Source organism: Panthera onca, chromosome B1 (genome assembly GCF_046562875.1).
Source record: "Panthera onca isolate mPanOnc1 chromosome B1, mPanOnc1 haplotype 2, whole genome shotgun sequence".
Taxonomy (NCBI): Eukaryota; Metazoa; Chordata; class Mammalia; order Carnivora; family Felidae; genus Panthera; species Panthera onca.
The window spans coordinates 41,064,115-41,091,879 of NC_138342.1; the positions used below are offsets into that span (position 1 = coordinate 41,064,115).

General features: G+C 37.2%; 1 protein-coding gene across 10 annotated transcripts; it reads left to right on the forward strand.

The window, feature by feature from the left end:
* On the forward strand, positions 1-27,621 carry OCIAD1 (OCIA domain containing 1). Of its 10 annotated transcripts, none has more exons than XM_060655068.3 (9): positions 1-205; positions 1,453-1,515; positions 1,919-1,999; positions 10,463-10,516; positions 17,486-17,533; positions 18,514-18,649; positions 19,674-19,849; positions 23,986-24,138; positions 27,079-27,621. In XM_060655068.3, exons 2-9 carry the CDS (start codon positions 1,458-1,460, stop codon positions 27,114-27,116), a joined length of 744 nt encoding a protein of 247 aa, XP_060511051.1. In that variant the 5' UTR covers positions 1-205; positions 1,453-1,457; the 3' UTR covers positions 27,117-27,621. The 10 variants fall into 10 exon arrangements, 7 of the variants coding, with proteins under 7 accessions (XP_060511051.1, XP_060511050.2, XP_060511054.2 ...); XR_009616415.3 differs by lacking the exons at positions 1-205; positions 27,079-27,621 and adding exons at positions 251-395; positions 20,311-20,389 and having other exon boundaries at positions 19,674-19,894; XM_060655066.3 differs by lacking the exon at positions 1-205 and adding an exon at positions 256-395.
* Positions 27,622-27,765: the final 144 nt, after the last annotated feature.

Sequence of the window (27,765 nt, forward strand, 5' to 3'; positions counted from 1 at the left end):
CTGCAGGTCGCCAGTGCTTCCGGGTCGCGGTCATTTTGATCCCGTATTTGGGTGACTTCTTGGAGGCCAAGTTGCTGTCTGCTCCCCACCCCCCAACTCTGCTGCCGTGCAGCCCCGCGCGCCTTCCCCTCTCTTGGCCTTTCCAGGCCTTCTGCCCCCGATCGCCCGGACTCGCCGCGCCGTCGCTCGCCGCTGTCGTCAGGAGGTGGGTGAGGTGACGCAAAGAGCCCCCATGCCGCCCCAACCTGCCCACTCACCACCTCCGCGCGGCCAGCCGCTATCCTGCACCTTCCGCCATTTTCCCGCCTACGAGGGTTGGCGGATCGCGCGTTGGCTCTCGGGCTTCGGAGTGCGGGTGCCCCGGGGAGGCGAGGGAGTGATTCGTGGTGACGAACGTGTGTACTGGGGTGTTGGCAGGTGCCAGACGTCGATATGGTGGTGGTGGGGGATGGAGTGCGGGAACCGACGTTAGGCCGACGAGGGTTCAGTTCAGGGGTCTTTTGGGGGATTAAGAGGTTAAAATTGTGTTGTCAGCCGTGTCTCTAGGGTTTCTAGGTAGTATGCAGTTACAGGAAATCAGGTTTCACTTTTAACTTAATTGTTGTTGCAGGATGGAAGTAGTCTGTTTAGCAGACTTCATGTATCCTTTTTTTCCTAGCCAAGGGATTGACATGTAGGTTTACCGAGTGAGTGAAATATGCAAGGGCCTCAGTTGCTATCCTAATCAAAATGCCATTTCCCATTTTTATGTAAATGGTTTTTAAGATGGAATATTCATCCTGTGTGAGCACTTTATCAAATACGCAGTTATCGAATCTGTTTGTCTTTTAAGTCTTGAGGCATGGGTTAAAAAAAAAAAACAGTAAATAAAAATATATATGTTCTTGAAATGTTTGCCCAGGGAGCGAGAAAAGTTTGGAGAATACAGAATTTTCTGTTAGCTTTTAACCCTACGGAGAAGGGTGTGACGTCTTTGTTATTCAGTTTTTGTGGAGTAGTGCCTTGTGGGAGAGGTGGTATCTTCCCCGATGACTATTTCATTTTTTAAAAATGGAATCCCAGAAATGACTTTTGAGATTTTTTTCCTCTTCTATGTCTGGAAGGTTTAAAACATAGGATAATGTGAAATAACCAGCTTCAGGAGGAAAAATGTGTCTTTTATCGATATCCTTTTATATCTTAATTTGAGGTAATCTGTTGATAAATATTTATAAAGGCCCTATTGTTCTTTTTTTCAATTAAGGGACCTAAGATGAATAATCAGTTCCAAATTAGTTAATAGGTCTGTGACTTTTTTATTTAGGTGACTATTTTTATTACATCAAGTACTTCAGATGTAGTAGTGTTTAGTAAATATTTGTTTCTTGATTGCCATGTAGACTAGTGATTTTACTATCTTAATTTATTTTGATATATCTCATCATTTCTAATACTTAACTGTTTTTGATGCAGGAAAGATGAATGGGAGGGCTGATTTTCGAGAGCCGAATGCAGAAGTTCCAAGACCAATTCCCCGTAATTATCAATATTAAATGTTTGTATTTAGAAGCACTTTCCATGTAGAAAAGCTCCCTGCCTTGAATAATAGCAACTGGACTGGCTGCTTGAGTGTGTGACCAGTGCAGTCACACACACTTGGTTGAATGATGTGTTGCCATTTGAAGTTCTTAATAATTTGAACAGTGGTTCCATATTTTCATTTTGCACTGGACCACCACATTATGTAGCTAGTCCTGATTAGTAGATAATAGCACTAACTCCTGTTTGAAGGCACAGTTTGTTAAAAGTTTACAAGCCAGTTGTTTCATTACTTCGTTTAAAAAAAAGAGTGTTTTGTTAATGTCCAGACTAAATTAAATTTTTAGGCTTAGCTTTTCCATGAGCACTTTAACGTTTGCCAATTTTCCTTGGTACAAAGACATAGGGGCTGATTACATTCCAACCGAGGAAGAAAGAAGAGTCTTCGCAGAGTGCAATGATGAAAGCTTCTGGTTCAGATGTAAGTTAAATTTTCTAATCAATAAAATGTGACCTTTTTAAAAAAAAAAAAAACCTTTTTTGTAATCTTTATTTTTTTTGAGAGAGAGAGAGAGAGAGAGCGCACGATCAAGTGGGGGAAGAACAGAGAGAGAGGGAGACACAGAATCCAAAGCAGGCTCCAGGCTCCAAGAGGTCAGCACAGAGCCCAACATGGGCTCAAACTCACAAACCGTCAGATCATGACCTGAGCTGAAGTTGGATGCTTAACTGACTGAGCCACCCAGGCGCCCCATGACCTTTTTATTAATGTTTATTTATTTTGAGAGAGAATGCGTGTGCACACACGAGTGTAGGGGGCAGAGAGAGAATTCCAAGCCCTTCTGTGCTGCCAGTGTAGAGCCAGGCGCCAGGCTCAATCTCATGAACCTGGAACCGAAATCAAGAGTTGGACACTTAACCAACTGAGCCACCTGGGCGACCCCAAAATTTGACTTTTAGTACCTGAAATTATTTTGACTTCATATGGAAAAAATTGGCATGCTTTTGGTATGGTATGATTATTGCTAAAAGAGGTTGATTAAGGAAAATGAATTGTGTATGTTTAAAGTAATAATGTTTAGAAAGTTTATTCAAAACTATGAGTTAATTCTGTTGGTGACAATAATAGCTAGCATTTACTGAGTGTACACGGATTATATAAAAACAACCCAGTAAGATTGATAACTATTACCCTCACCTTACAGATGAAGAAATTAAGATTTAGAGATGTTAAATGAATTACCCAGCGTTATACAGCTGATCAGTTGTTATGTCTGGACTTGAAGCCAGGTCTGTCTGAGACAGAAGCTTGGGATTTTAACTCTTAAGATTTCTAACTTACATGATAAAACCTAGTCAGTTTCCACTTTATCATTCTGAAATGCTGTCACACTACTAGCGGATTTTTGACTAGAGACCTTTTACGTGAGGATTTTGTTTTTTTAAATACAGGGATTATACGGGGCGCCTGGGTGGCTTAGTCCGTTGGGTGGCGACTTTGGCTCAGGTCATGATGTCATGGTTTGTGGGTTCGAGCCCCGTGTCAGGCTCTGTGCTGACAGCTCAGAGCCTGGAGCCTGCTTCCGGTTCTGTCTCCCTCCCTCTCTGCCCCTCCCCTACTTCAGTACTCTCTCTCTCTGTCTCTTTCTCAAATACAAAATTTAAAAAAATAATTAATTAATTAATAAATAAATAAATACAGGGATTATGTTGAAAGCGACAAAACAGAATCTTACTTTGGAACAGAATCCTAGAGTTGCTTCATCTGGTCACTGAAGTCCTTTCAGATAAAGTAATTCTACCAAAAAAGTAGAAGGGAATTTTAGAAAGGGAGGTAACTTAAATAATTAAAGAAGATGTATATTTTCACCAGTTGGCCTGGCATTTAAATTTTATGAGACCTAGTCTTTGTCCTAAAGTAGTTTTTTTTGTTGTAATTGAGACAATGATAGCACATGAAACACTTAGGGAAAGATTAAGTACATGATGACTGTAGGAATTTTAAAAAATGACTGTAGGAATTTTAAAAAGGGATGAATTAATTGGAGTTGATTTAACTAAAAAAGGCCTTAGTAAACAAATGAGTCTTAACAACTAATAGGACTTGAGGTAAATGAAGAAGAATGTTGGAGGAACATTTAGATGAAAGGAATAGTGAACAAAGGCAGAGTCTACAATAACTTGATCTCTATTGGAGACTTGAGGTTGAACTGATTGGAATAGAGATCTTTTGCTGGGGATAGAAAATGAACATAATACCAAGAAGTTAAAGATTTGGTTCATTATATTCTTTCGGTTTTAGGGCCAAGGGGTTGGTTTGTAAGTTTTTTTAAATTATTTTTTTATTTAATTTATGTTTTTAGTTTACATCCAAGTTAGTTAGCATACAGTGCAACAATGATTTCAGGAGCAGGTTCCTTAATGCCCCTTACCCATTTAGCCCATCCCCCCTCCCACAACCAGTAACCCTCCAGTAACCCTCTGTTTGTTCTCCATATTTAAGAGTCATCTTATGTTTTGTTCCCCTCCCTGTTTTTATATTATTTTTGCTTCTCTTCCCTTATGTTCATCTGGTTTGTAAATTTTTAAAAGGAAGATTAGGTACCAGGGTTGCAGGACAGGTTAGAAGGATAAGTTGTACTTTGTGAAATCTGTTACGAGCTTTTGAAATTGTATCAGACGTACGGTCAGTGAGGAGATGTCATTGATTGTGGTGTCATTTGGACTAGGGCAGGTGGGATGGCATTGGAAGATTTTTAAAGTTTATTTATTTATTTTGAGAGAGAGAGAGGGAGAATCCCAAGCAGTCTGCACTGTCAGCTTGGACCCTGATGTGGGGCTCGAACTCCCAAACTATGAGATCATGACAAGTCGAAATCAGTAGTTGATGACCAAGCCACCCAGGTGCCCCCTGGAAGATTTTTTTTAAAGGATACATAACATAGTTTTTAAACAAACTGACAATAGGGTGTATTAACTTCAGATGTCCAAATTAGGAGACCAACTAATGATGGCATTACTAATTAAAAAGTAGTTTGAGAGAGTTCCTGTTGGAAGGAGGAAACAAATTTAGTTGCACTTTGATTTCCTGCTGTAACATTTGATTGTGGAAGATCTGTAAGCAACTAGAGAGAAGCAAAGGAGTATGTGAGAAATTAGGGTTTGAGGTGTGTTATATTAGTGAATTCAAGGAATTAAGTATAGAAATAAAAGAGTAAAACTGATAATAGTACCTGTCATGTAGTTAATATGTAGGAATGGTAGAATACATGATCAATTTGGGTAGTACCCATGGGTAAGGGAACAAGTGGTGGTAAAAGAATTAACAAAGACCAAGAAGATAATAGGAGCTCTCATATAATCTTGTGCCTTTTATCTTCAGTCTAATATTCAGAGACTTACAGAGCTTTCAAGCTAGAAAGAACCTGAGTAAGAGTTAGATGATGGTGCATCTGCAGATGAGAAGAATTGTTTTAGATTCATTGTCATCATGGATCAAAGACTTGTAAGAGGTTTTCACGGCTCATAGTTTGGGAATAATTTCTCTGGGAACATAATTGTAGTCTGGCAACATATATTTTATCTTTGTAGATTGCATAGAGTAGATAAAGTGATCTGTTTTCAAGTCTGTTGTTGACACAGAATTAAGGAAAAGACCAGTCTGGTACATGGGGGTTTGAGATCATTGTAATGTTAGGCTCATGGCCACATGGCTACTACGGTGTCTGGATAGATTTCTGGATGATAAATTCATGTTCCTGTACAAGTTTAACATTCTAAATAGCTCTGACAGCATTATGCTGAAAGTATTGAAGACCAGTGATCAATAGGCAGAGTACTCATATATGCCTGGCTGTTAAAAGTAGGGCATGTAGTGTATGAATAATAGAAGCCTCAGTAATTAATTCTGTGTATTAAAACAGATTAATCACAGGGTGCCTGGCCAGCTCTGTTGGTAGATAGAACATGTGACTCTTGATCTCAGGGTTTTGAATTTGAGCCCCATGTTGGGTGTAGAGACTACTGAAAAATAAAATCTTAAAAAAAAAAACAACCCAGTAATCATAAGTTAGAAAGCATGTAATAAGGAGAGGCTAAAACCCAGCTCGTTAGTTATATACCATATATGAGTTACTGGGAAATTACTGAATAATTTATATGAGTACATTAATAATGATTATTTTTAAAACAGAGATAGGCTAGGTGTTGCATATTGTAATAGCATCAAATATAGAAAACAGAACCTTGGCTATAGCCACAGATGATAGGCAATTCAGTGTACAATTACCAGGAGGACTAACAGTCATGCATCAGGGAGTTTTGTACATTAACATTTGTATCTGCATATAAGGACGTGTGTGTTTAACATATGTTAAATATGCAATATGTGATGTTGTTAACATATAAATGAATTCATGGAACCCATGTTACTTTGGGGAGTATCCTCTTATATCCAGTGATTTTTAAAAAAAGGTGTGATGAAAATAGGAATGGGTAGAAAAAGTACTTACTAAGGTAATTTTTACATAATTTTTAGATCAATTAAATATATTCATCTTGGTTTAAAATTAGATTTGGTCTAGGGGTCATTTTAAAGTATAGCTGTGAAGGGATCTTACTTCTAGTTGCTTGACATTGTGGCCCTATGCACTAACAAAAAAATGGCTATACCCCTGCCCAAACATACAAGTAATGAAAGAATATACATAAGAGGGTCAGTTTAGTGTGTATTACATGTTACAGTAGTTCTAAGTCTCTGGTATTATTGAAAAGATGTATGAATTCATACTGGTTTTATGCATCATTTATGGATTTTGTGGATCATATACATGTGTTCTACTGGTTTTTTAATGAAACAGTATAGTGAATGATGAGTATAGACTTTGGTCCCTTGTCTGGATCCAAATCCCAGCCCCATCACTTATTTATTAGCTATGAGATTTTGGGCAAGTACCTGATGCCTGTATGCATCAGTTTCCTTATCTGTGAAATGGGGATAACAACTCATTTCATGGGATTATTATGGGGATTAATTCAATTTATTTTGTAGGTGTTTTCTTTATTAAATGGTTAATGCTACTGTGATTAATGAAATAAAAGGTTCAGTTGGATACTATTATGAATTTAGTGTGGCATTTTGCTATTGTAAGAGGAGAATAGTTTAAGGAATTTTAGGAGTCCTTGTATTGGATATGGTTGGGACTGTGGTCATAATGCAAAATAGCTTTCAGTCAGCAGTATTCTTCATTTGCCAAAAGAAACAGATTATTATTATTTTTTAATGTTTAATTTTGAGAGAGAAAGCATATGTACAAGGGAGGGTCAGAGAGAAAGGGGGACAGAGGATCCGAAGCTGGCTCTGTGCTGACGGCAGCTGACAGCAGTAAGCCTGATGTGAGGCTCCAGCTCACAAACCTTGTGAGTTCATGACCTGAGCCAGTCAAGACTTTGAACTGACTGAGCCACCCAGGTGCCACTTGACACAATAGAGCAAATAGAGCAAATAGAGTTGCGGGAGTTGAGGGAACCATAGCCTGAGGGCCAGATCTTGAAATAGGAGTCATGTACCGCAGTGGAATAAGGCCATGGACCAGGGAGCCAAGAGACTTGGGTTTTAGTTTCAGCTCTACCACAAACTACCTATCTGTGTTGCTTTGGGCACATGACTTACTCTTTCTGAGTATCCCTTTACTCCAGTTAAAGACTAGAAATCTCTGAAGTCTGTTTCAGTTTACCGTTCCCTTTTACTGTGACAGAATACGTGAATTAGACCTTAATTCTTTTTTTTTTTTTAATTTTTTGAATTATTTTTGAGAGAGAGAGAGAGAGAGACACTGAGCGTGAGTGGGGGAGGGGCAGAGAGCGTGAGACATAGAGTCCAAAGCAGGCTCCAGGCTCCAGGCTCCAGGCTCCGAGCTGTCAGCACAGAGCCCGATGTGGGGCTCAAATTTGTGAACCACAAGATCATGACCTGGGCCAAAGTCGGACGCTAAACCAACTGAGCCCCTTAGGTGCCCCTCTTTTTTTTTTTTTTTTTTTTTTTAAGTTTATTTATTTTGAGAGAGGGAGAGTGTGAGTTTGCACTAGCAGGGGAGGGACAGAGAGAGAGGGAGAGAGAATCCCAAGCAGCTTCCAAGCTGCCATTGCAGAGCCCAACATGGGGCTTGATCTCATCAATGATGTGAAATCGAGTCAGACTCTTAACCCACTGAGCCACACAGGCGCTCCAGAGAGACCTTGTTCTAAACCATTATCCTTTATAACATTAAAAGAAGTTAAGAGATTTATGCAAAGACATAGTGGTGAATGGCAAAACTAGTACTAGAATCTTTTGTTTTTGTTTTTTTTTTAACGTTTATTTAGTTTTGAGAGAGACAGAGCACAAGATGGGGAGGGGCAGAGAGAGAATGAAACACAATCCTAAGCAGGCTCCAGGCTCTGAGCTGTTAGCACAGAGTCCATCGCGGGGCTTGAACTCACAAAGTGTGGGAACATGACCTGAACCGAAGTTGGACGCTTAGCTGACTAAGCCACCCAGGCGCCCCAGTACTAGAATCTTCTTAACCAAACTTACTCTTTGCATTATACCATGTTGGCCTAAGGACAGTGAAATGGGGATAGCATTGTCCTTTGTAGAGACGGCCAACTGACTCAACACTTTTTATTCTTGTATGATTCTTGAATCCTTCATGTTGCAATTCTTGAATCAAGCTGAAGGAAAAGAATGATTACAAATTGTACTGATGCTATAATTAAAACGGACTTATCTTTCAAAAAACTTTAAATGAAAATACCTGAAAGTATTTTAATGAATCTTAAAGCATTTTTCTAGCAAAGGTGAAATCCATTTGTAAGTAGTAGACTAGGGATTCAAGCCTTAGGGTTCCTGCAGATTGTTTTTGATGGCAAAGCTAATGCCCTCTTCTAACTTTATGGATTTTAATCATGCAATCTCTAATAATTTGAACATCTTAATTACCTTAGTTCTTAAATTGTTCATGTATTCCAGATCAGAGTTGAACAAACCATAGCCTAAAAGGGCCAAATCTGTTTTTGTATGGCTCTGGGCTGAGAATAGTTTTTATGTGTTTAGTTTTAAATAGTTGAAAAAAAAGAAAAGAATATTTTGTTACCTGTGAAAATTACATGAAATTTATGTTTTTGCATCCATAAATAATGTTTTAGTGGACTACATCTGTGTTCATTTGTTTACTATTGTCTTGGTGCTTTTGCTTTAAAAGTTGAGTAGATGGGACAGAGAGACCTGGGACCCACAAAACCTAAAATATTTACCTCTAGCTCTTTACAGAATGTTTCCCAGCCCCTGATCTGGAACTGTGCTGTTCAAGGTAGCAGCCACATGTAGCTATTTAAATTTAAAATAACAGAAAGGATACAAGGCAAAATCAACAAAAGGAATGGAATATGGGGTGAACTCCAGAGGAGACCAGGGGTTTTTACTGAGGGCTGGTCACACACACACCCCCTCAGTCTAGAAGGTACCAAAATTCCAGAGTCTCATAAGGAAAGCAAGTGTATTTGCATTAGCAGTTTAGGTGCAGTGAGCCACTTACCATTCAGGTAAAGTTTTATATCACTCACAGGGAACTGTTCACCAGTTAGATTCCCACGTATCAGCAGCCAAGGACCTTATAAGGAGGTCTTCTTAAGAGTATCAGTCTCAGGGCGCCTGGGTGGCTCCCGTTGGTTAAGTGTCCGACTGCTCACGTCATGATCTCAAGGTTCATGAGTTCCAGCCCCACATGTGGCTCTGTGCTGACCACTTGGAGCCTGGAGCCTGCTTCAGTTTCTGTGTCTCCCTTGCTGCCCCTCCCCAGCTCACACTCTCTGTCTCTCTCTCAAAAATCAATAAAACATAAACATTTTTTTAATAAATACATAAATGAAAAAGGATAGTCTCAGGGTTCCTATTTTAAACCTTCTCCGCACACTAACTGGAAAACATGGATACAGGCTATTCCCATCATCACAGAAAATTCTGTTGGGTAGTGCTGGTGTTGAAAACAGTGATTTTTAAATTATGAGCTCCTTTGAGATTCTAATGGAGAGCTTTGGATTTTTCAGTCTGGATTTATACGTGTATATATACATATATAGATACTTTCTTTTAATGTGGTTGACACTAATATTTTGTAACATATAATATTTCATGTAGTTTCAAGGAATTCACTGGTTTAGAAGAAAAAATATTAGTATTTAAAAATCTATGCTTGTTCTTGCCCCAGTCACAGTACAATTGTAGACAAATAACATTTTGTGTTTTGGTTCATGCAGCGTACTTTAGAACTTGAAAGATTGAGGTCTGGTATGAGAGACAGACTATTAGAATCTGGAACCTGCCATTGAAGTAGCTGTATGGCCTTGAGCAAATTACTTAACATGTCTAAGCTTCAGTTTCCATATCTTTAAAAGGTGGTAATAAAAAGTACTGTACCTTACAGAGATAGTGAAAAGTAAGTGAGAAAATGTACGTAAGGCACTTAGCACGGTCCATGGAGTTGAGTAATTATTCAGTAGTGGCTCTTATTTGTAATAATACTTCTTGCCTCTCGTTAATGTATTCCTCCTTACCGAATGCAGAGTTTTTAGTCACTATTTACTGTGTTGTCTTAATTGATACTAATGAATGGTTCTTTTAAAGCCAGATCTAAATGGTTCTTGAATTAGGTTCTTTTAAAGCCAAATCTAGATGGTTCTTGAATTATATTGTTTGATGTTTTGTAATATTTTCTTAAACTTAAAATGTTTCTTTTATGTTTTTATTGACTATGTATAATACAACTTTTAAAAATGGAAAAACTTTTTTTAAAGATCTTAATTGTGCAACATACTTCCTAGATGGTTTTACTGATACACATTTTTCCTAATGAACTCAGACAAAATCTGTTTTGTTGATGTTGACAAGTTCTTTTTTCTCTTCTAGCTGTGCCTTTGGCTGCAACAAGTATGTTGATTACTCAAGGATTAATTAGTAAAGGTAAATATTTAAACTTCAAATTTACTTAGCATTTTGGAGATCATTATGTTTTTTAAAATGTTATTTTCCTCATTTTTAGATAAAGTGTAATGTATTAAACATGATCACTGATACACTTCTCAGGAGAGTTATGTCTCTGTGGACCCACAGACTCAGATGTCTTGATTTGAAAATTTGATGTCTTCCTTTGCTGTAGCAACATTAACAATCTACAAGAGCGAAAAGTAACTAAAAACCTGAAGAAGGTTTGCAAACAGCTAGAGAGACAAACCTGGTCTGGGAAAGGCCATCGACATCACTGTCACCTAGGATCTTGTTAGAAATGCAAATTCAGGGGCGCCTGGGTGGCTCATTCGGTTGAGTGTTCAACTTTTGCTCAGGTCATGATCTTGCAGTCTGTGAGTTTGAGCCCCGCATCGGGCTGTGTGCTGACAGCTCAGAGCCTGGAGCCTGCTTCAGATTCTCTGTCTCCCTCTGCCTCTACCCCTGCCCTGCTTGTGCTCTGTATCTCTCTCTCTCAAAAAATAAACAGACATAAAAAAAAAATTTTTTTTAAAGAAATGCAAGTTCATGGGCCCTATCCCAGACCTCCTTAATCAGAATCTCAAGGTAGGGCCCAGGTATCTGTGTTTTAACAAACTTCAGGTGATTCTCCTACACTCTCTTAAAGATCAGTGGCTCCTTGAACCAGAGCTTTGTCTTAGAGTATGGAGAGGTGGGGGGACACTTTTTGTCCCAGATTCTCTTGGCGTGAATATTATGGTGCATTCATGTGTGGGTTTTGAGTGTAATTTTTAAGTCTTTCAGTATCCACATGTTAAAATTAAATGGTTATTATATTTATTTTGTGAACTATATGTCCTTGGAATGAGGTGTTCCGGAACAGGGTAGAAACTCTTGGAGCTTTTGAGCCTCGGTACAGTAGGAGACTGGAGAGCTTGAAGGTTAAGGCAGAAGTGGTAGTGGTTAGGAGAATCAGATTGTACCTCCTCATTTAGACAGACCTTCTAGCTTTAACAATAAAATCTCACCTCTGCTGTTTCGTTTGTTTGTTTTTGTTTGCACCTGCTTGGCTTGGTATATGTGCTGCTGAAGCCAGCACCCTGCTTGACTTAGAAATGCCTTGCTCCTACACATAACGAATGATACAGCTAACTGAAGCAGCAATTCCCTTGTTTTAGTTGCAGATATTTCATGATAGAACTGCTTCTGGGTACGGTGAATCCCACTGAAACTGTTAGAACCTCTAACTTAGGAGGCACATTGTTCTTACAGCTAAAATCTTCCTGGATTCTTAGTCACCATTTGGTGGTTAATTATTTGACTTGTCATCAGTGGCAGTTTGTGCCTCTGTGGTTTCATTTGCAAAAGTCATACCATAATCAAGAGAATATATTGTTTCAGAATCTGCCTCTGTAATTGTCCTTAATGTCTGAGCCTGGAGCCTTACAGTAGAATTCCATTATCCATTTTTTAGAAAGATTGAATTGCTGAAAATGATTTAACTTGGTTTATGGAATAATGTTTATTATATAATATGTGTCATAACTGTTAGTTTGTTGTTACTCTTAGGGTTTTGATAATTTGGAATAAAAAATATAAAAAACAACATTGAATGATACATTACTCAGGTAACTTTCCCAGGATTAAGACGTTTTATTATCGTTGTATTAAAGATTTGTTTTGGGTGCAGTATTCTAATAAAAAAGTCAGTCTCAAAAAAAGAGATTGGAGGGTGCCTGGGTGGCTCAGTCGATTGAGTGCCCAACTTCCACTCCAGTCATGATCTCACAGTTCATGAGTTCGAGCCCCATGTTGGGCTCTCTGCTGTCAGCACAGAGCTTGCCTCAGATCCTCATCTCCCTGTCTCTCTGCACCTCCCCTCCTTGCGCTCGCTCTCTCTCAAAAATAAACATTAATAAATAAATTATTTAAAAGAAAAGAAAGAAATTGGAAAAGACTTTAGGAAAAGAATCCAAAATCCATCAAGACATTTTGCATTTAAACAAAATGCCTAACGTTTTGTATATGCTTTCATCCACAGTGTCATACTCTACGTGGTCTTAGCTGCTCCATCACTACTCATTCTCTTTCTATGAAAACATTTAAACATGTCCAGGTCTGTTTTAACGTGAGAACACGAAAAAGAAAAACCTTTCCTCCTGTCCCTTTCCAACTCTTCCCAGCTGTCTTGCATTTGAAGCCAGACTTCATGAAGGAGCACTTCACTTTTAACTTCTTTCAACCCGTTGCATTTGTGTCAAAAAATTCTGCATATGTTCCAACATTTACCAAAACTTTTAAGTTTATTTATTTTGGAAGAGAGAGAGAATCCCAAGCTGCCTCCATGCTGTCAGCACAGAGCCCAGCGTGGGGCCCAGTCCAAGAGCCGAGAGATCATGGCCTGAGCCAAAATCAAGAGTTGGACACTTAACCGACCGAGCCACCCAGGTGCCCCTGACATTTACCAAAACTTTGAACCGTTACCAATACAACCTCCTTGTTACTTAAATTCCATGGGCAGTTTCTCTTCTTGTTGGTTATATGACTTTAACCAGTCTTTGAAACATTCTCTCCCCTAGGCTTCTATGACAGCATATTCTGATTTTTCCCCTGCCTGTGGCACCTCCTCCATTTTTTCATGGTTTTTGGGTGTCTGATCTATACTATATACTGTTTTCAGTAGCTAGCACTAAAAGACCAAAATCTATGACCTGTTGGTACTTAATATTCTAGTGTGGGTTTTCATCCTCCACCTGTGTTCTTCAGAATTCTGCTTTGACTTTCAGTCTTCAGTCCGTATATACACTGTTAACCCAGTAATAACTGGGCTTCAGAGACCATGTATTGCTCTAAATCCCCATGATTATCCCTAGCCTAGACACCTGCTCCAGAACCATATTCTGCGTATCTTTACACAGATGGCCCTCCTCACAGGTTCCTTACGCTGACATGTTGCATCCCAAACTGAGTTCATTCCCCCCCCCCCCCAAACCAGTTTCTCTATTTTCTCCATGTTTGAATGGTATCACTCTTCAGGACACTGAGACATTATCCTTAACTTCTACTTCTTATTTGCCTTGTGGAATAAATGTCCATTCTAGTCCAGCTCTTAAATATCTCTGTGAACTGTTCACCTCCATCTGCACAGCCGCTATAATTAATGCCACCATCTGTTGTCAAGAGTGTTGAATTTACCTTCGACAAGTCTATTTGCCTCTATTCCTGCTACTTCCCTTTAGGAAACAGACTGTCTCTGGCATTGACCACTGGGCACGGTGCACGTAGTAGATACTCAGATATTTGAGTGGGTAAATAAGACCACGCTGTATTGCCTTCATTCTCTCTCTAGACTGTAAAAACTCTGTGAGGTGGCAAAGAGAGCATCTTGTTCATTGTTCTGTTCCTACTTCCTAGTACATAGTGTCTGTTGTAAGCGGTATGTAACTGGTGACAGAATGAAGGAACAACTCTTTTGTATGAAAGTGGGTATTGTTACCATCTTCCTTTTTCTCCTTATCTCACTTGTGTAACTGAGGCTGATAGCATAATTTAGTTCTGTTTTTATACTTTGTATATGTGAAATTTATACAAGTACTCTTTTGTACACTTTTTTTCAGTGTTATGAGATTCATTCAGTGGTATATCGGAACTGGCTTATACCACCTCCAGAGAGCTGGTTGTTAAATTTTCAAGAACTTGGCAAGCCAATTTTTAAACTATTGATAGCTGACATTGGTCATGGTGCAATTATTTATTCCACGGCAGCTGATCATTACAAATCAGGACTGGTTATTTGGAGAGCTGGTTTTCCAGCACATCGCTAGATTCACCCACATTGTTGCATATAATTGTAGATTATATATCTTGTTGCCAGGTAGTTTTCTGCTGTGTAAATACACCACAGCAGCTTATCCATCTTGTACAGTGGCAGTTGGGTAGTTCACAGTTTTGACTATCACAAATAGTTCTCTTATGAATACAGACAGCATCTCTTGGTAGACATTTTGCTGGGTCGTAGATTATGTATATATTTAGCTTTGGTAGATAACTGCCAAACTTTCTAGATTGTTTAGACCTATTTACACTCTCAGGCCAGTTTATTAGTAGAGTTTTATTTGTGTCACATTACCACCAACACTTCCTATTTCCAGAATTCTGGCCATTGTGGTGAGTGAATAGTGATACTGATTGCATTGTGGTTTTAATTTGCATCTCTGATGACAAATGAAGTTGAGGACCTTTTCTTTTGTTTATAGCTCACTTGAATATATTCTTTTTTTGTGAAGTGTCTGTTCAAGTCTATTGTCCATTTTTCCATTGCGTTCTCTTTTTCTGTTGGTTTTGTGAGAGTTCTCTGTATGTTCTGAAAGTGAGTCTTTTGTCAGATACATGTATTGTGATATTATTTTTTTCCCACTAATTAACTAGTTCTCAATATGATCGAGTCTAATTTACCATATTTTTTTATGATGAGGGTTTTTTGTGCTCTGAGATCTTTGTCTATTAAAAGGACATGAAGAGGGCCGCCTGGGTGGCTTGGTCGGTTAAGTGACTTCGGCTCAGGTCATGATCTCACGGTCCGTGAGTTCGAGCCCCGCGTCAGACTCTGTGCTGACAGCACAGAGCCTGGAGCCTGTTTCAGATTCTGTGTCTCCCTCTCTCTCTGCTCCTCCCCTTGTTCATGCTCTGTCTCTCTCTGTCTCAAAAATAAATAAACGTTAAAAAAAATAAATAAATAAAAAAATAAAAGGACATGAAGAATCTCATGCTTTTTTTCTATAAGCTTTATTTTTTTCCCCACTTAAATTTTCAAGTATCTGGAATTGTTTTTGAATACAGGCATATCTTGTTTTATTGTGCTTTGCTTTATGGCACTTCACAGATTTTACACTCTTTACAAATCTCTAAGGTTTGTGGCAACCCTGCTCTGAGCAAGTCTTAGCACCATTTTTTCAACAGCATTTGCTCACTTTGTGTCTCTGACATTTTGGCAGTTCTCACAATATTTCAGATGTTCTCCTTATTGTATTTGTTGTAGTGATCTGTGATCAGTGATTACAACTCTAAAAGCTCAGACGATGGTTAGCATTTCTTAGCAATAAAGTATTTTATTTTTTAGACATAATGCTGTTGTACACTTACGATTACAGGGGCGCCTGGGTGTCTCAGTTGGTTGAGTGTTTGACTTCAGGTCAGGTCATGATCTCTCGGTTTTTGAGTTCGAGCTCCGCGTTGGGCTCTCTGCTGACAGCTGAGAGCCTAGAGCCTGTTTCAGAGTCTGTGTCTCCCCCTCTTTCTGCCCCTCCCCCATTCATGCTGTCTCTCTCAAAAATAAATAAAACATTAAAAAAAGATTACAGTAAAGCATAAATGTTTTTATATGCACTGGGAAACAAAAAAAAAATCATTTGACTTGCTTTTTTGCTTTTCTCGCTTTATCATGGTGCTCTTGAACGGAACCTTCAGTATTTCTGAGGTATGCCTATGTTGTATGAGGTGGGATCAAGGTACATTTTACCCCCTTATGTATATGAAGGTGACTCAGCACCATATTTTGAAAGAACGGTCTTTTTCACTGCGTGCAGTGTTGCCTTTTTCATAAGTGACTATGTGTGGCCTGTTTCTGGACTGTCTTCTGGTTTTGGTCGGTTTATCTGTTCTTGCGCTTAGGACAGTCTTAATTGCTCTAGCTTTATCATAGATCTCGATATTTGTTGGTAGTCCGTTTTCCAGTTTTTTGTTGTTTTTCAATATTGCCTTGTTCTTGTATTTCCACATGATTTTTAGAATAAGTTTTTCAACTTCTGGGAACACTGTCTTTGATTTTTAATCGGGATTGCATTGAATTTATGGAGAATTGCCATATTTACAATATTTAGTCTTTCATTTCATGGACATGGTATGTTCCTCCCTGTAGCTTTCATTTCTGTCCGTAAGTTTTGTAGTTTGCAGCATACAAATCTTTGAAATTTTCATTAGATTACTCCTGGATCTTTGATTGTTTTTGTATCTTTCAAAAAGTGTGGTTCGTTTGTTTGTCTTTAGTATATAGAAATGATACATATATTTTTTTGTGTATTGACTTTGTTTCAAGTGATCTTGCTAATAAATTCACCTGTGCTAATAGATTATAGAGTCATTTGGATTTCATTTTTCTCTTAATGTTGGATTTACTTGGTTTTCTCTCTCTTTTAAAAAAAGGTTTATTTAATTTTGAGAGCGAGAACTAGTGGGGGAGAGGCAGAGTGAGGAGACAGAATCCCAGGCAGGCTCTGTCTGCACTGTCAATGCAGAGCCAGATGCAGGGCTTGAACTCAAAAACTGAGATCCTGATCTGGGCTGAATGAGTCCAGCGCTTAACGGACTGAGCACCGAGGCGCTTTGGTTTTCTGTTTTAAGTAGTTATAGTTTTTTTTTTTTTTTTAAACGTTTATTTATTTTTGAGACAGAGCATGAATGGGGGAGGGTCAGAGAGAGGGAGACACAGAATCTGAAACAGGCTCCAGGCTCTGTGCTGTCAACACAGAGCCCGACGCGGGGCTCGAACTCACAGACCGTGAGATCATGACCTGAGCCGAAGTCGGCCACTTAACCGACTGAGCCACCCAGGCGCCTGGTAGTTATAGTCTTAGACCTCTCTGGGGTTATGGAGAGAGCTAATGTTGTCAGGTAGTATTTGAAGGTAGTCCATACTGATCTTTCCTTTTATCTTTGTGGGTTGCCCAAAGCTGCTGAGAAATAGATCTGTCTTTATACTGCAATTCCAAATTTATTATTTTGTCTCACATTAGAAGAGATGAAGATTATGATTCACATAATAGTTTGCTTATTTGTGTCATTTTCTTACATTTAGCATAAACATTGGCATAAACCTTTTTATTTTAATAGAAAGTGAAATATTCTAATTGTGTAAATGTGTCTATCTCCAATAGTGTTACTCAGGAATATCTACCCTTTTATCTTCAGGAATCCTTTCAAGTCACCCCAGATATGGGTCCATCCCTAAACTTCTATGTAAGTATGAACAATCCTAGTTTTCCTTTCTAAATAAAATAAGTAGTTTTTACCAAATGTTTTGTCTCATCTAACTTCTAGCCATTATTTGGTGTATTTGTTTTGACTAGTTTGTTTAAGTTTTTCATTAAACAGACTGACTACCTGGGCATTAAGAATCACAAGTTACTAATAGGAGGAATTTTTTTCTTTATAATATAATAAAACTATTCCTCTTAAGTGATGTGTAAGGAGACAGTATTTTAAAATAAATTCTCTTGGTTTATGAGGAAAGAAAGTTGTCAAGTAGCGATGAACCAAAGTAAAGTGTCTTAAAATTAAGTCCAACTTTTAAAAATCTCTTTACATTTTAAAGCGTAAGCAAGCATAATTTACTTACATACTATAGTATGGTTTATAGGAAAGAAGCTAATAAATTGCTTTAAAAAAGAGCACCTGTGGCTTTTCTATGAATCTTCCCAGGTTAGCCTCTCTTTTATAGTGGAAATAAACACATAATGATGGCAACACTAGCCATGTTTAGGTATCACTTCATAATTCATTATTTTAAGGGGTTTGTTGCACCTCATTTTAAAAACAGTCTTATGAAATTAGCAGGTCAAATGGTAGCATTCCCATTTTACAGGAAAAGAAATGGCCTAAAATCCTTCTGATTAGGCTAGAACTCTGCTTTAATTCCACATTTCCGTTATACTTTTACCACGTCTTTCCTGTCTATATTAATAATTAGTAAAGTAGAATTTATATATCTTAAAGCAACTTTATTTTGGATTATTTTGTGAAAGTGAATTATATCTACAGACTCTGTTTGCTCTCAGGCTGATATAATGGTACTTGTACCATTATTTCAAGAAATCTCAGTCTTCCCGTACCAACGACCTCTATTCAGGATCACATTTCTTAACAAGTTTCCTTTTAGGAAAGATTTTTATCTAAATGGACACATTGAGTCACATTTTTTGTTTGTTTTTACAAATAAGTTGCTTGTATCATGGGATATTTTGCTGGAAAGCTTTCTTACGTGAAAACTTGCCAAGAGAAGTTCAAGAATCTTGAGAATTCCCCTCTTGGAGAAGCTTTACGCTCAGGACAAGCACGGCGATCTTCACCATCTGGGTAGGCCAAACTCTGATTTTTATTAAAGGTTTTTAATTTTAGCTAAAAAAAATTGTAATTGGATATTGCCATAATTGAGGGCATGAAACATTGCCTAACCTGAAGGACCATTGGAAACTTGCCATTTTCCAGCAAGCTAAAACTGTTTCTGTTTTACTTGGAGTAAAATTTGTCTGCTTTTGTTTTTATTTGTGTTTTTTTAAATTTTATTTATTTATTTGAGTAAACTCTACACTCAACATGGGGCTTGAACTTATGACCCCAAGATCAAGAGTCTCATGGCTTTACCAACTAAGCCAGCCAGGCACCCCTACCTTTGTTTTAAATAGAGAGTTGCATCCTATCGGGAATGCTAATCCCAGAATAAAGGATTTTAATTTGGCAAACACTTTTGATTACTATATTTTGGACTTTTCTTTTGAATTCCCAAATTTCATCAGTCCCATCTCTTAATCCTTCTTTCTGTTGTTATGTATGTACGTTCTCCAAATTTTTGTTTTAATTATGTTAGTATAAATAAATGAATCCTGTCCATCTGGATAGGTAGATCAATAATGTAATTAAGTAGATTTAATAGATAAATTGTTATAAATGATAAAGTCCATGAATGCTAGTAATCCTTACGTATCTGCCTTTGCTAAATAGTGTTTATGGCCTGCTAGCTATGGAAGTAACTTCCCAATTAATGTGGGAACTGGACATACTGGACATATTTCTGATTCGACGTACTTTTTTTCTAAGAACTTTAAACACATTAAAAATGATCTCTGAAGCTTAGGGATTAGAAAATTGGCTAATACACTTTTCTTCTATATTAAGAATGACATTTTTAAGTTGTGTAAATGGGTCAGAACATATTTTTAAGGTTTTTGTGGTGGAGAGAAAGACTTCATTTTGCTATCATAAATGACCATGTTAAAATTAGACGATTCCTTTAGAAAATAAGATAACTAGTTTTTATATGTTGACACACTTCTTAGGGTGTAGACAGTAACTTGTGTTTCTTATACAATATGAATTACAGGCACTATTCTCAGAAGTCAAAATATGACTCAAATGTGAGTGGTCATTCATCTTTTGTGACATCTCCAGCAGCAGACAACATAGAAAAAGACATGCTTCCTCATTATGAGCCAATTCCATTCAGTGCTTCTATGAATGAATCTACTCCCACTGGTATTACTGATCATATTGCCCAAGGTAGAAACTTCTCTTGAAATGAATTTCAACATTTTATGGTCCAACGTATGTATAAACTTTATTTGATCACCTTTTCTGCTGGATATCACCTGTATGTTCCACCACCACCCTAAACTCAGCATGTTTGTTGTGCATTTGTTTCTTCCTTCATTCTACGTTTCGTGACGTCCAGTAGATGTCAGGCGCTCAGCTAGGTATGGAAGAAGTATAGATGAATAAGACGTGGTCCTTGTCCCTGAGAAATTCTCTTAGACTGTTAGAAGATACAGAAATATAAGGAAAAATTACTAATGTGTCCCATTAATTGAAAATACTAACAAACTTGAGTGATCTAGCAAAGAAGAAGTGCTAAATTGGACCTCAGGGAGGCTTCAAAGAAGTTATACTTGTTAGGCTGGTCTTAAAGGCTTTCAGCTTTTTTGTCTATAATGTGAGAAAAATAATAATTACCTGCCTTACAGAACTGTTGTCAAGTGAGAAAATCCATGTGAAAATGCTTTGTGAAGTTTGTGTAAATACTAGCTTTGAAGATCACAGAATGTAAGTGAAACACCATCAACTTTGGATTAAGGCCTGGATTTGAATGATTGACATTGGCTAGCTATGTGACTTTAGGCAAGTAACTAATTTGTGATTCCTTCAGTTTCTTGATCTCCCGAATGGAGATAATAATACCTCTCTTAAAGAGCTTTTGGAATCAGATGAAATAATCAGAGGTAATGCCTGGCAAGTAATGGGCTCTCAGCAGACATTCATTTCCTTCCTTCGTTCTTTCAATCTAGTTTGCGGTGAAGAGTAAAGAATTAGAAAGTACAGGTTTGCAATTCCTTGTCTAAAATCCTAAAATCCAAAAAATTCTAACAACCACAAAGCTTTATTTTTAAAAATTTTTGTTGTTTATTTATTTTTCTAACACGGGGCTTGAACTCTCGACCTTGAGATCAAGAGTAACATGTTCTATGAACTGAGCCAGTCAGGCGCCCCTACAAAGCTTTTTTAGTAATTAAACTGATGATAAAATCTGACTTAATTCGTTTCAGACACTGACCTACACTGACATAAGTCTATTTGTAATCTTTATCTTAAATGTGATTTTCCTGCATTTTGTTGTAGAAATATAAATGTTTGTTTATGCATTGCTGCTTCAAATCACTGAATGGATGGATAGTAAGCAATATAAGGGCCATATACTATGACATTTTTCTAAAATCTGAGAAATTGAATTTTGAAAAGTTTCTGACTATGAAGGTTTGGATAAGGGATTGTGGATAGAATGTTCTTTGAAAACGCTTCCTTTGATGCAAATACCATAAGCCAGTAACTGTAAGGAACAAATAAGGTTAAAGGAACATTTGAGCTTTTGTTGTTTAAGCTGGGACAGATTTGGGTCCATGTTTTAAGTTAAAGGGAGAGAGGGGAAACAGTGGGAAGGGAGAAGTTGATTATAAGTCAAGGTTCCAGAGGTTGTAGAAGGGGTTCTAGGTAGGTCAGAATATAAAGTAGCCACTAAATACATGTAGCTATTAAATAAAATTAAATCAAAATGCAAATTCAATTCCTCAGTTGCTTTGTAAGCATTTTAGTTCAGTAGCCACACGTGCTAGTGGCTGCTTTGTTGGAATGTGCAGATACAGAACATTCTGATCATTTCAGAGAATTACATTGGCCAGCATTGCTTTAGAGCAGGATGGGGTGGGGGTGGTGAGTATTAATTAACCTTTCGGAAAAGAAGAGACAGGAGAGAATGGAAGTTACAGTAATTAAAGACATTCGTAAGTGGGTGGAAGTTGTCGAGAGCCTTGACTTTCTTTTTTTTTTTTTTCCTGAATGGTTGGAAACAAAGACCTCCCAATTAGAAAGGGAAGAAGGCTGGCAGATTAGGAGAGAGTGGTTAGTTATTATTTTATCTTCAGAGGCAGCTGTTCTATTTCTTACTGCATCTCTCATTTTGCCAGACTCTCAAGTCCGAATCCATTCTACTTGGATTCTAGCCGTGCATCACCTCTTCCATTGTAATGATTTTCATCTTTCCTTCCATTTGCATTAGAAAATTCCATTCCATGTTACATAATTCCTTTTCCAAATAAAAGCAAACAGACAAAATGCCCTTTGGTAATCTGCCTAAGGACTACAGCAAAGCCCATATTTCAGTATATTTTATGTCCTCCAGAACAGCCGTCTCTCCATCCACTGCTCTGCTTTCTCAGCCCCTTCTCTAAATCAGGATTGCCACTCTTCGACTTCTCTCCACAGGGGCCAGTCGTGGCCTCCTGCTTTGCCCCAGGTGCTGTCCTCCCTTACCAGGACACTCTCCCCTTTTGTTTAAGTCCTGCCTGCCCTATTTCGTTCTGCTTTCTCTTACCAGAAATTGAGAATTATTAATCTTTCAAAGTAGAAAGCACTCCTTCGTAGCTGTAAGGAGACTTATCATAGGTAGTTTATTACAGTTAGATTTAAATCAGTGCTGTTTTATATTTTATTCCTTCCAGCTCTTTATAACCTTCCCAAAGTAGTAAATCGTGGTCGCTACACAATGCAGAATATTTTCATTGGGCTTTTGTAAGTGGAAAAAATTCTCCCTAATCTTCTGATTTATGTTCCATCGTTTGCCACAATTTCAGAACAAAGAAATATTTTCTTTTTGGTGAGAAAAAGTATTAGACCTGGAAGGAACTTTAGAGATAGATAGATCATCTAGTCAAACTTGCATATTTCACAATGAGAAAAACTAAGATTCAGAGAAGCTTAGTGATTTGCCCAAGGACATTCAGTGCTTGTTAGCTAAGTGGGAATGAGAATTGTGGGTTCCTAACTAATAATCTAGTACACAGTTTCCTTCACAATTTAAAAAATACCACTTACGGTGAAGGGAAATTAATAACTACTCATTACCAATGAAATGTAAGTGCTTTTAAAATCCAATATAAGTTTATAATATTTTTATTTGCATTCTTTTTTAGCAAAAATTTAGTTTTCAAGAATGGTATATAGTATTAAGACTAGTTAGAAATTTAAAGCCTTTTTGCTTTGTATCAATGCAGTATACTTTGTAGCAAAATAAAAGGTTATGGTTGAAAACATTTAATGTATAGTTATGTTGATTTGAAAATTCTGATTATTTACTGGGATCTTCCTCTGGAGTTCTAAAATTCCACTTAGATAAAAACTTCTTTTTAAAAAATTATTTTAATTAATATGATTATGTTAATAAAATGATACACCCAATTTGTGTGTAAAATTTTGAAAGATACTATTTTTGGGGTGGTGTGTAAGACTTTTGTAAGTTAAGTAGTTGTTGACTGAATGTCATGTTGGCATTGGTTAATTTCTTTTAAAGTGTTTATATGGCTTTCCTTGCCGGTTATACATTTTGTAAACTATGTTTAATATTTGTTCCTGTCATCTAATATTAGGAGTAACCACTTCCTGATTTTTGCGTCAGTTTTTGACTCTTTAATGATATGTATTCCTACCTTGACTCTCCTTGGGAGAAAGAATAAATGCTGGTTCCCCGGCCAAAATTATCACTGCCGCTTTTTTCTGCCATAGTATTGCATCCGTTAGATCTGAGAAAAATGATCCGTGCTGTCATTAAAGTCTGTATTTTATACTTCTCAGTATGTATGTTCAAGTGTTTCTGTTTAAGTATAAAGATGGTAAATTTTTTTTTTTTTAATAGTTATAGTTATTTGCATATAGGCTCTGGTTATAGGAACATTTAACTATACCAAGTAAAATGTATACTATGTCATAGGTTTTGTTCATTTGTCACTGGTATGCTATATTTCTTTTTAATTATATAAAAAGTGTGAATAATTTTCTAGTTTAAAAACTAGCATTTTCGTGAATATGAATTTTGCTGGCATATATTACGATATCCATTCTTCTGGCCCTGGTTACTTTTTAATTTTTTTATGTGGATTTTAAATTTTAGAAATAAAAGCTTAACAGTGTACGAGAAAGTCAATTTTAGTTGTGTAATGATCTTGGGAAAAATTTGGGATGGTGGTAATAATTTGAGCCTTTATTTTACTTTATTCTGTTTTTATTGTAGGTAAGAAGCATTTCTAAAGTGTAGTTGCTTTGGATTTATTCAAATCCTTTTATCGCCATTTATTAACTCTTTGTTGTTTTAGGACCTGATCCCAACCCTGAAGAAAGTCCTAAAAGAAAAAATATTACATATGAGGAATTAAGGAATAAGAACAGAGAGTCATATGAAGTAACTTTAACACATAAGACTGACCCCTCAGTCAGGCCTATGCAGGAAAGAATGCCAAAAAAAGAAGGTATGATAGTTTAGTATGAATCACTTTACTCTTTAGGATTGGAAACTATAGCATTAGTTTAAAATATTAATTATACAAATATGTGATTTAACTCCTCAAGCAATTAACAAAATAACCTTTTTTTAAAAAAAAGAATAGCTATCAGTTAACAATTTTTCCTTTTCTAAGGTGTTCCAGAGACCATTTGTGTTAGAAAATAATGAAGTCCAGATGGTAGTATGACTTAAGACAATGAGACTAGTTTTAACACATTGTAGAAATTATAAATCCATTTGAATGTTTTCTCTTATCAGAAGTCACCTTGGGGCTTGATAATGTTTCTTAAATGATGCATCTGTTGCATAAAACCGTATCTGGTGACTTGAAGTTGATAATGGGCTGTAATGCCACTTTTAGCAGAAGTGGAGAATCATGATTGAGTAGTGAAATTGATTTTCTTATATGTTTTGTGAAATTGGAATGAGAGTTATTTGCCTTACAAACCAGCTTTTAGGGCACTTCCAAAAGAGGAGTTTGACCTTTTGTTTCCAATAGTACTTTTACTTTATAATTACAAATTTAAAGATCACAGTTTGTTTTAATTCCTTTTGGAACTGCTGTACATTACCCAAAGTAAATTTTCTGGCACAGAAGTTTACCCCTAATGGAAGAAGGCATTTTGAATTGGGGTTTGTACCTGTTTCAATGTTAGAGTTTCATGATGTCTTTCTTGAGGAATTTTAGAGGGTATGTCAGTTGTTTCAAGGTTTTCTATTTACTACTGTAAAAAAGGGAAGGAAGGAAGGAAGGAGGTCCCTGGTACCTTCTTGAGAGTCATACACCACAAAGAACGCAAAAATACATAAAAATCTTTTGTATTTTTTATTATGATCTTTTAGAACCAATTTTTAAAAATTTTTTAAATTGTTTATTATTTTTGAGAGAGAGAGCATGAGTGGGGAAGGGGCAGAGAGAGAGGGAGACACAGAATCCGAAGCAAGCTCCAGGCTCTGAGCTGTCAGCACAGAGCTCGACGCGTGGCTCAAACTCACCAGCTGTGAGATCATGACCTGAGCCAAAGTTGGATGTTTAACGGACTGAGCCACCCAGGCGCCCCTTAGAACCAATTTTATTTCTAATTAGTAGCAGTCGCTTCATTTAGAATTCTGTTTTCCTAACAATGTTGGATAATATTACTGTCATGTTATTAGTGTAAAAAAACCCAGCTTTCAAATATATTTGTAATAAGAAATACTTGTTGATGTTTATCATTAAAGAAGCTTTAGCATAAACATTATGCATTCAAGTGGCCATTACTCTGTAATATGTAAAGACTTATTGGTACTTTAATTTGAGGATTTAGACTGTAAGCTCCACGAGGGCAGGCAGTAGCATTTCTCTCATTTCTGTGATCTTTTTCTGCACAACGTAGTACCATGTCCTGATGTTTCAGATATGGAGTGTTGTGGTTGGGGCTTAGTAATAAAGGTTAACAAAATAGATCTTTGGCATTTGCTGGATTCTGACATTTGTGGTTTTGACTGAATGGTCGTGAAGTTCTGTCACATGACACTAATATGAAACAGTTTTTTTCTTTGTAAAAAGAAAGCTGTGTGTGTGTGTGTGTTTGTATGCTTTATATACAGAATTTAAAAGAAAACAGTTTTGAAATAGTTTGGGTGATTTTTATAGAATGTTCTGTTTTAGAGTCTAGACAGAAAATTTGACATTGACCGAGACATCACTGGTCAGAAAATGTCACCTAAAATATGTTTGTTGACATTCACCTAAATCAGAAATTAAGGGGGCGCCTGGGTGGCGCAGTCGGTTAAGCCTCCGACTTCAGCCAGGTCACGATCTCGCGGTCCGTGAGTTCGAGCCCCGCGTCAGGCTCTGGGCCGATGGCTCGGAGCCTGGAGCCTGTTTCCGATTCTGTGTCTCCCTCTCTCTCTGCCCCTCCCCCGTTCATGCTCTGTCTCTCTCTGTCCCAAAAATAAATAAAAAACGTTGAAAAAAAAAATTAAAAAAAAAAAAAAATTAAGACTGAGAAATTTCAGAAACAGAAGCTTATTATCAATCAGTTGTCAGGGCAGTGATAGCATCACATTATCATATAGCTTCTAGAAGACTACCTTATACTCAATGAGGATATGAAGCTTAGGGGAAAAGTCAAAATATGAGGGGAGAAAACCCTATCATATCTTCTTATAATAATGAAATAGTTTTAAACAGACTCCCCAAAAGAATCTTGGGGAAATGGTCCCTAGTCCATACTTTGACAACGTCTCCTTTACATTGTTATGAATACTAGAAGAGCTGTAATCCATCGATGAACCCTACATAGAAGAGAGGCTAAAAGTAAGAGAAGACAGAGGAGCTTGTTTCAAAATGTAATTTCACGTAAGATGTAGGACTGGGGAAACTTTTTCCTTCTTGTATAGTATTACAGCTCATGGGAGAAAAGAATGAATTAACCACAACCTGAAGACTTGATCATTTCTGTTACTATATGTTTTGTGAAAAACAAAATTCAAATGTTTGTTATTATATTTTATTTCCTGGTAACTTTTTGGTGTGTGCTATAATATACACCACACTTAGTATGGCAAACTTGTAAAGGCACGCATGCTTTGGACCTAAACAGACTTGTGTTCTGACTTCTGTTCTATTTGCTTTACTAGGCTTGTACCTTGGGCAAGTTACTAATCTGTTTTCTCGCCCTTAAAATGGGGGCTGTGTTTACAATAAGGTTGTTATGAGAATCAAATATTTATGTCAAGTTCTTGATAGAGTGCACCATTATTTGTGTCTGAACTTCAATTTGCAAAAGTCTGGCTAGCCCCTTTCTGTCATGTGCATTTATTCAAAATGAGAAACACTTTTTAGTATAATAGCAAACTTAAATAGTATCTTTTACTTATTACTGTTTGGAATCATCAATTATTTGTGCTTTTTTCCTAGTCAAAGTAAACAAATATGGAGATACTTGGGATGAGTGAAAAATTGCATCATTGGACCTACTGAAGGAGTTTTCAATATCCAGCCTCATCTAGGTGGTCATGAGTATCTGCATGCTTTGAGCTCAGCAGCAGTCTTCATAAACACATTTAAAACTAGAACCTGGGTTCTTGTGGTTTGGCTTATTAAAATGATGTTTAAAACACAGATTTTAATGTGAATGTTGTATGGCTGTATTCACCTTGAGGAACTATATGAATGATGGTGTCATACCGTGGTCACATGCAGTTTGTGAAATTGTTTTAAGTGACAGGATAAGGATACTCTTCTAAAACTGTAAAGAGTCTGTAATTCTCTAGGATCAGCATATATGAAAATAAATGATAGCTGCATGTTGATTTGGGGTGGGTGGCGGGGGGGAGCAAGCATAATTTTAAGTGTTAAGCTTTACATCCAAAAAATTATTAAAAAGCCTTTCTCCGGTGTTTGCTGTATTTACTTATTAATGTGTATGGTAAATAAAATATAAAGGAACATGCATCTTCATTGATTTCATGGTGTTATTGTTTGTAATCTCTTAAAGTAAGTGGTGTTTCATGGGGATAGGAAATAGAGTCATCTATTTCTGAATAATAACGATACAGTGACTGTGACTCATGACGGTAAAGAGCAGAACACCTTAGAGTAGTG

Bases quoted from the DNA above. Each gene is read 5' to 3' on its own strand.
- OCIAD1 (XM_060655068.3), top strand. From the start codon at position 1,458: ATGAATGGGAGGGCTGATTTTCGAGAGCCGAATGCAGAAGTTCCAAGA. The intron at 2,000-10,462 runs GTAAGTTAAATT...TTTCTCTTCTAG, and splicing joins TGAAAGCTTCTGGTTCAGAT to CTGTGCCTTTGGCTGCAACA. The intron at 18,650-19,673 runs GTAGGCCAAACT...TATGAATTACAG, and splicing joins CGGCGATCTTCACCATCTGG to GCACTATTCTCAGAAGTCAA.